The following is an 8,913-nucleotide window of genomic DNA, read 5'->3' as shown; positions in this document are numbered from 1 at the left end:
TATTTCAATTTATTATTCAATATGCAGTTGCGTATAACCAAAGTTTACATAATAAATGTAAACTTTAGTGTAAATCTAAACTTTGGTGTAACCTAGGTAGGCACTTATTGTTTTTGAGAAAGCAATACTTATGTTTTTTACGTGTTTAAAATGCCAGCACGAGTAAAACAGCATTCATCCGTCCAGAGCACTTTGTTAATAAAGTTCTGCTGCACTTAGGAACCAATTGCAAAATTCAAGACGATTGGGGAAATCAGCTGCTTCTAAAGCTTGAACTTTTTGAAAATGTGTTATGTTAACTCCTTTGCGGGAAAAATGCGGGAGATATGGAGGGTAGTAGATTTGAATAAACGCTTTAAATTGTTAGGTAATGGTTTTGTAACCGTGTGTAGTGTATTTTGTATATTCGTGTATTTAGTGTGCCGACTTTTTTTATTTGATAAAATACAGTGTGCCTACAAACCTCTGCCACAGAGTGTGCCTCTGCTTTATTTATTTTCTTTTAACGAAAGTTGACTTCGAGAAGTCAGGCTTGTTAAAACATTTTGCACTAAATTATTAAAATTAGTTAATAATAAAATGCAGCATGATCCTTTATTTACTTGCATTTCATTGGTTTCATACATATGTATCCGTATACTAAAGCGGATTAATTAAATGTGAACACAGATTACGATGTGAACTCGGCAACGCTGTTCGCTTCAGCTGACGATTTGTTCGTGACATTACGTTACAAAATTTTCCGAGCATCCGGGCATCTGGCAGGACCGCCTTCTTAGCGGGAGTTATGCGTTGATTTCCTTTATTTTTAAAAGTCGAGTAAAATTTTTTTTTCCGATTTTCTGTCTTTATTAATGACCTTAATAAGTCTTCCGAATGATAAGTCTTCCGAATACGTGATTAAAATTAATGACATTATGACTGAATCACCCTGATATCCCCATTTTCAATCACCCATTATATTGGATAATTTTAATATAAAACAGTCATTCACATTTGAATTCAAGGTTGAAAATAGAATCAACAAAGTGAAAAAGGTCTTTTTTTTAAGAATATCTTTGGATTCGGCATTAACCGCCATTTTTCTTTATTTTCAATATTTTTAGCAATTAATTTTGTTAAAGAAACAAAAACCACGAAGGAAATAAATATTGATGCTTCTTAGTTCTGCTCAAATAGCGTAAAACTAGTCGAAACCTGGTCAGATAACGAGCACTCTACCTAAAATTTGCAATTTAGTTTATTAGATGGATAGGATTCGTATCTTAGCATATTACTGGCTAATATATTAGCCCATTGCATTATGTATTGCTTTCTTTAACATTATTTTTTACGATTCCCCAGGTAGGAGCTATAATTGGTAGACAGGGTTCAACGATAAGGCAGATAACACAACAGACCAGAGCGCGAGTCGACGTACACAGGAAAGACAACGTGGGCTCGTTAGAGAAAGCCATCACGATCTACGGCAACCCGGAGAACTGCACCAACGCCTGCAAGCGGATCCTGGAGGTTATGCAGCAAGAGGCTAACAATACGAACAAGGGGTGGGTGAGAAAGGCGGTTTATTGAGTCGGATGCGTGATTCTTTAACTTTTCAGAGAGATTTCGTTAAAAATCCTGGCCCACAACAACCTCATAGGCAGAATAATAGGCAAGGGCGGCAACACGATCAAGAGAATAATGCAGGAGACCGAAACGAAGATCACGGTCTCGAGCATAAACGACATAAACTCCTTCAACCTGGAGCGGATCATCACGGTGAAAGGTTCGATAGAGAACATGAGCCGGGCGGAGGCTCAGATCAGCGCTAAGCTGAGGCAGAGCTACGAGAACGACCTGCAGGCCATGGCGCCCCAGACGATGATGTTCCCCGGACTCCATCCGATGGCTATGATGGCCACCGCAGGTAAGCTTCCAGCCAACATTTTTATACTTAGGGGTTTTCGACAACGCTGACATATTTTTGTGGATTTGTTATTTTCAGGGACGGTGTTTTCTTTTAAGCACCTTTAACTGTATTTAATAAATATTTTTGCATGAATCTTGATTCGATTTCAAGAGAGATATGACAGTTTGCATTAAAAGGGTATTTTCTGTGCACATGTGGCAAAAATTTATAGATTGAATACAAAAAAAGTATTTCAAATGGATAGATAAAAACAGTAAAAACCAATCTTCTAGAATATTTGGTGTACATATCAAAGAAATGTAGCTAATTAAACGTGTTAAGTCTATGCTTTTATGATGCCATAAAATTCTTTAAATCATGTAACATGTGCCCTTTTCAGTATGCATCTTATATTTGTGTTGAAAAAATGTTATCAGAGCCTGCATTTTTAAATTATTTATTTTTTTAAAATCTTTTGTCTATTATAAAACAATTATCATTTATGATGAAATTGTTAAACTAATTTATACCTTTTCAACTTTTCACTTTCCATTTTACAAATGTAGAAAAGCGAAGAATAATTTTGTTTTATAAAAAAATGTACTTTACATAAATGCATTTTAACAAGCTCCATTTTCACTGTGCAGATGACCAACTGTTTTTTGAATATTAATTTTGAAAACAGAAAATAGCCAGAAAAGTTGAAAAGTACTTACAAAAAACAGGACCCTTTTGGAAACAGGAAACTTTTGGCGGCACAATATGTTAAAAAAATCGAAAAATGTCATATTTTTCTTCCTATTTAATTATGTATCTTTTCAACAGTTGATTTTAGGCGAAAATGAAAGAGGAAAAAAATGTAATTAAGTTTTACAAAATATGACTAGTTACAAATCGAATGAATCATGATTATTATTGTAAATATCGAAAAAATCGCCAAATATGGGCTTAAAAACCATTATTTTTTAGGGAATTTTTTGGGGTCTTTAAGTTGGGTATAGTACCTTCATACCTGGCTCAAGAAAAGTTCATGTTATGTAGAATCATCACACCAAATTTCATCAAAATCGGTCCGACAGATTTTGCATAATAATTTTGCAATCCATATTTTGAAAAAAAAATTGCAAATTTTCAAAATTTTGCACAGCAAAAACCAAGGCCCTTAGATACTTGAAAATTTAATCACATATAGAAGGGCTCTCAAGCTTTCAAACGCTTTTTGAAAAATTCGAATCCGTCAATTAGGAGAGCTCTGGCGCTTGTTTAAACATTGGTCGAATTTTTGTACTATAATTTTGTATTTTTGTAATATAATGAGTTAATTTCTCATTTGCTTATATTTTAAACAGTAAATAATATTTGAATTATACTTTAATCACAAAAGAAATGATGATTAAATTAATAATTAATTAATTAATTACTAATTTTCGACATATTTTGAAAATAATTGTTGTTTAAACAATTTTAGAATATTTAAATAAATTTGTTTTTGATCCTTGATAAACAGTATATAAGTTTTAAGCACTTACCTTTGATACAATAAAAAAATAAAGTTGATAATTAAAGGAAGTTTAAAGATAAATAATTATCAGACTGTTGAAAGACCAATAATTATTAATGATGCATTTGAACGTACGCTAACTGTTTTTTTTTAATCGCAAGGCATCGATTTAAAAAAAACATGAAAATCAGACCTCTAGAAGCCGAGATATTAAACAATTTTTTCAGCTTTAAAAAAATTGGTTTGATTGAATATTCACAAAGTTATTCTAATTGTTTATAAGTTCAAAAATTGGACCAATGTTTAAAAAAGCGCCAGAGCTCTCCTAATTGATGGATTCGAATTTTTCAAAAAGCCTTTGAAAGCTTGAAAGTCCTATATGCGATTAAATTTTCAAGTATCTAACTAAGGGCCTTGGTTTTTGCTGTGCAAAATTTTGAAAATTTGCAAATTTTTTTTCAAAATCTGGATTGCAAAATTATTATGCAAAATCTATCGAACCGATTTTGATGAAATTTGGTGTGATAATTCTACATAACATGAAGTTTGTTGAGTCATATTTTGTAAAATTTAATTAAAATATTTTTATCCTCTTCCATTTTCGCCTAAAATCAACACTTGAAAGATACATAATTAAATAGGAAGAAAAATATGACATTTTTTGAATTTTTTAAACATATTGTACCGCCAAAAGTTAAGTACACGTTTTTTTTATGCCCATAGAAAAATTTTAATTTCTAGTGATATTTGAAAGCCAAAAAGCCAAAAATCTCTGTGGATATACGTTTCACCCAAACCAAAACAGATACCGCCTAGTCTATTAGGATAGACCAGGAAATATTCTATCTTGAGATATTACATCCGACTTTATTACCCACAGGAATAGGCTACGGATCTAGGGGGCTGTACTCGGGTCAAGCGCCATATCCGGGAATGTATCCCGCTGGGCCTTCGCAGGGCGGAGGCGACACCCAAGAGACTACCTACCTGTACATACCGAACAACGCTGTGGGGGCAATCATCGGTACCAAGGGGTCGCACATAAGGAACATCATCAGATTTTCCGGCGCCTCCGTCAAGATAGCCCCCCTGGACGAGACCAAACCTCAGGAAACGCAAAACGAACGACGAGTTACGATCGTCGGCTCCCCCGAGGCACAATGGAAAGTGAGTAGTACCCAAATTTTGCATACTTAGATGCCAAGATAAAAACTTTAGTTAGGACGTATAAGTTTGTTATCTCAAATTCCATTGTGAAATATGAAGATATTAAATTTTTTTTTTGTAATTTTCATACCTCGCCTTTTTACCGACTAGTGTAACCTCGTACAACCGCGTATGCTAGTTGCCAGTGCATACTATGGACGATTTCGATTTTTTTTTGTTCAAAATCGTAAATATCCGAGAAAGTGAGCTATCAATGCACATTTTTTTTTAAATTAAAGCTAAACGTTTGTAGATTTGAGGTAAAATAATCCCCCCTCCTGGGGGGTGTCATGAAGGGGAAGGGGTGGGAAAATCGAAACTTTTTATTTTTCACTGTATTTCGACGTTATTTTCCAAAAAAATGGTACATAAGAGTGGATATTGATACCTACCAGTCCCTGACCGACAAAGCTAAAAAAAAATTCCGATTTGTATACGATTTACCCTTATCCAGAGGTTAGGAATTTGGAATAACGGGGTAAATGTGAAAAAATGAGAATAGAAATTTTAAATACCTTTTTGAAACATTGAAAAGTATTCTAATAACTAATTATATGAATCCTTTATTGGACAAATAAGTCTCGTGGTACCACCTCCCTAATAGGAGTGAAAATGAAAGGGGAGGGGGTTGAAATATTGAAAAATCATGAGAAACCTCTTATTTGGTTTTGACGATCGCTGAACCCGATTCTGATGGAAGTTTTTGCATTCCTCTTATACTTTATCCAGATTTTTTGACCATAACCCCCTCTATTAGAAGGTGAAATTGGAGAGGGGAGGATTGAAATATTTAAAAATTTTAAAACGTCTTAAATCTTTTCATTAATGATGTATTTATCCTACGTTTCATATTTAGAAATAGTTTTTTTTTCATAAAAGCTTTTTGTTATTTGTTCATAAAACTTAATTTTGGATAAGAGTTAATTGTATACAAATCGGAATTTTTTTTTAGCCTTGTCAGCCAGAGACTGGTAGGTATCAGTATCCACCAATAGGGTGGATACCTTTGGGATTATTTTTCCTCAAATCTACAAACGCTTAGCTTTAATTTAAAAAAAAATGCGCATTGATAGCTCACTTTGTCTCCGAGATTTACGATTTTGAACAAAAAAAAATCGAAATCGCCCGTAGTGGTGCATATCCATATGGCATGCAATGTTGTCAAATCTCACCTTTATTCGTACACGTTTTTTCTTAATATCACACAGAAATTTGACAAGGAAGACACATAAACACACCGTACGATCACTGAACTTTAAAATAAATAATTTTAGAAGATTCTATTTCGATTCCAGTAAAAAGCAGTATTTCACGCAAAAAGTCCCGAAATTACCTGCTGTATCGCAAACACTTTCACATAAACCAAACTAAAATAAATGCATAATAAAGTTGTGACAAATTCCGCCATTTTGTAATTATAATTTTTTTTTTTCACAGGCACAATATTTAATTTTCGAGAAAATGAGAGAAGAGGGCTTCGTGGCGGGCTCGGACGACGTCCGGCTGACAGTAGAGATCATGGTGCCCAGCTCCCAAGTGGGCCGGATAATCGGGAAGGGAGGACAGAACGTCCGCGAGCTGCAGCGCGTCACGGGCAGCGTCATCAAGCTACCGGAGCAGGGCGCGTCGCCCCAGGAGGACGAGACCACAGTTCATATCATAGGACCATTCTTCAGTGTTCAGGTTGGTATCGGTGAATATTTAAGACATCCGGTAAGCGTTGTAACGGCAGATTTTGCAGAACTTTTCCTAAAGGTATTTTCAATTTTTTTTTCCAAGTAGGCATAACAAGAGACCATTAAAAAAACTAGCATCATTTGGCAGTAGAAATTTCTTTGTTTGGTTTCATGTAAATTTATTAATTAGTTGTTATCTTGAAAAAAAAGTGCAATTTACAGGATGCTGGGAATTCTTTGAAGTTGCGTATTATTAGCATAAGAAGGAAGGAAGTGTGTAATATCTCAACCGCTCATTAATTTTACAGATTACTGCGAATAGGAAGATAAGATCGGTGATAAAGCGAGTTTTACTTTTTAATCAATCGATCGATCATATTAGTCAGGGCCGGTGCCAGGATATTTGTCACCTGAAGCAAATATTTGCTTGCCCCCCTAAGAAAAAATATATACAAGTTACTACTGTTGGAACAAATAACAAAATTAATAAAAAGTTATAAAGAATAAAAAAAACATTTCAATAGACAAAAATAAATAAAAAAATATTTTAGCAAAAAAACAAACAGAAATTATAAGAAACATCGTATAAAAAATAAAACAGATATTCCAATAAAACCAAAAATAAAAAATATTCAATAAAAACAAAAAAGAAACTAAACAATGTCAAAACAGGTTCTTTACACATATCACATATCAACTTTTCTACATTTTTCATTAACAAAGTCTTCAATAATATAATCGTAAATCAAATTATTTGTTATATCTCTTGATAGCAAGAATGGCTGTCTGTTAACCGTTCCTGCGCCACGGTTAATCGTAAATAATTTTTTATAATTTTTGATTTTGAAAAAGAACGTTTTCAAAATGTCAGACAAATAACACTCACTAGTTCCACTTAAAACTCAGAAACGAGAGATAATTTTAACTACCGATTGTTGCATTTCATCTTTTAAGTGCGTTGACATGTTTAGTGCGAGTAAACCGAGTAAACGAATAAGTGCAAAGTATGGATTAGAATATGTAATTCAGTGAAAATAAGCCGAATAATTTCGTGTTGTTTTTTTTATACTTTAACTTTGATGATGTACTTCCTAGGAAAAATTAATGCACCAACTTAAAAAATTTATATTTAAATATCAGTTGTCTGAAAATCACGTGTCCCCATTTTTTCATTCATAACTTTGGCAAAGGATAAAGCTTGTAAAAATAATGGGCATGTTTCTTATAAGAGATTTCTTTAAAACGTGTTCTTCTGATACGTTGACTTGGTTATGGGATTTTGTTCGCATTTAAACCCTCCGTAAACTCTACGTCGATGGCAGAACATATTTTTTTCGGTTATTAAGATATTAAATCTTGATACTTTTTTTTAGAAAAATATATTCCCGAGAAAAGTCGTTAGGAATCTCTATTTTCTTATTTAATTACATACATATTTACTAAAAATTTTAGGATTAATTAAACATTGCAAGTTTGTAAGTTTTTAACAACAATAATTGAGAAAGGTCATGTCGTTGACACATATTTATACAAACACATTTGTTGAAACACTTACAGTTGAAAAAAAAACTTTTAAAGTTGAAAACTAAGAAAACACCCTGCATATTAAAAACTGCAGGTTACTTTCTCACTCATTTCGCTTTATCCTACGATTTTTGTCACAAGGTTTTTGTGTTTGCAACATATTCTGAAGTCGACTTTTTTGCATTCTTCTGCATATTTCCCTTTTTAGACGGCTTTCACACTTGCAATTTAGCTTTCTTTACTACAGCGGATAATTTCCAGAAATCGAAACTTGGATTGAGAGGGATGGAAACGAGATGGATGTCTTTTCGATGGAAGTTGACTAAAAATTCTTCGAAAAATCAAAATAAAAAATAAAATGTTGTACTTGGGCACATTTTTGGGTCTCTCATCTAAAATAACGATCGCCATTAATTTTAATCCAATCGCAAACTGACTAATCATCATGCCGTTGATAGCATGATGATCGTTGCGAATTGTTCAACACATTTTTCCTTAAATTCCTTATAATTTACTTGGTTTAACGTAGCATCTGTCTTAAAAAAATGTAAGCATCTTCTGTCAATCTAAAATTTAATAACACAGCCACACAAAAAAAAAGTCTGTACTTTTTGTGCAATATATGTTATACATAGTATTTTTGCCTCCTGATCACGAATCCGGCATCAGAATTGAGCTATCACATCACAGGAATTTCCTAACCTCAAGAAACAGGTCAAAAATAGCAAAAATTCACGAAAAAGGACTAGGAAAAACACAAAATAAATTCGTTTCTATATTCAAATATTCATTAATATGGTCAAGACCCCGCCGAACGTGAATCCGCGGTCAGAATTGATGGTTCTTTTTCTAACCTAAAAAACGAGTCAATTAAGGTCAGATATCACGAATTTTCAAAAAATAACAGATTCGCGCCAAATTTAGTATACGTAGGTTTTCGGGGTCGCTGATCACGAATCCGAGGTCAATTTTGCAAAATTCAAGATGGCAAACTAAATTTTCAAAAAATAACACGTTCGTGCCAAATTTGGAGTACGGGGGTTTTCGGGGTCACTGATCACGAATCCAAGATCAAATTTAAAAAATTCGATACTCAGGTTATAAAGTAAACAGAA

General features: G+C 33.4%; 1 protein-coding gene across 1 annotated transcript in view; it reads left to right on the top strand.

The window, feature by feature from the left end:
• LOC108909429 (insulin-like growth factor 2 mRNA-binding protein 1) overlaps nucleotides 1-8,913 on the top strand; it is a 307,897-nt gene that overhangs the window by 294,442 nt on the left and 4,542 nt on the right. The window contains exons 6-9 of the mRNA XM_018713762.2: nucleotides 1,345-1,547; nucleotides 1,602-1,909; nucleotides 4,273-4,559; nucleotides 6,036-6,281. Of these exons, the coding sequence (XP_018569278.1) occupies nucleotides 1,345-1,547; nucleotides 1,602-1,909; nucleotides 4,273-4,559; nucleotides 6,036-6,281 (1,044 nt within the window). The remainder of the gene's footprint in view (nucleotides 1-1,344; nucleotides 1,548-1,601; nucleotides 1,910-4,272; nucleotides 4,560-6,035; nucleotides 6,282-8,913) is intronic.

This window comes from Anoplophora glabripennis, unplaced genomic scaffold (assembly GCF_000390285.2).
Source record: "Anoplophora glabripennis isolate ALB-LARVAE unplaced genomic scaffold, Agla_2.0 scaffold337, whole genome shotgun sequence".
Lineage (NCBI taxonomy): Eukaryota > Metazoa > Arthropoda > Insecta > Coleoptera > Cerambycidae > Anoplophora > Anoplophora glabripennis.
This window is presented reverse-complemented; position numbering and strand designations above follow the sequence as displayed.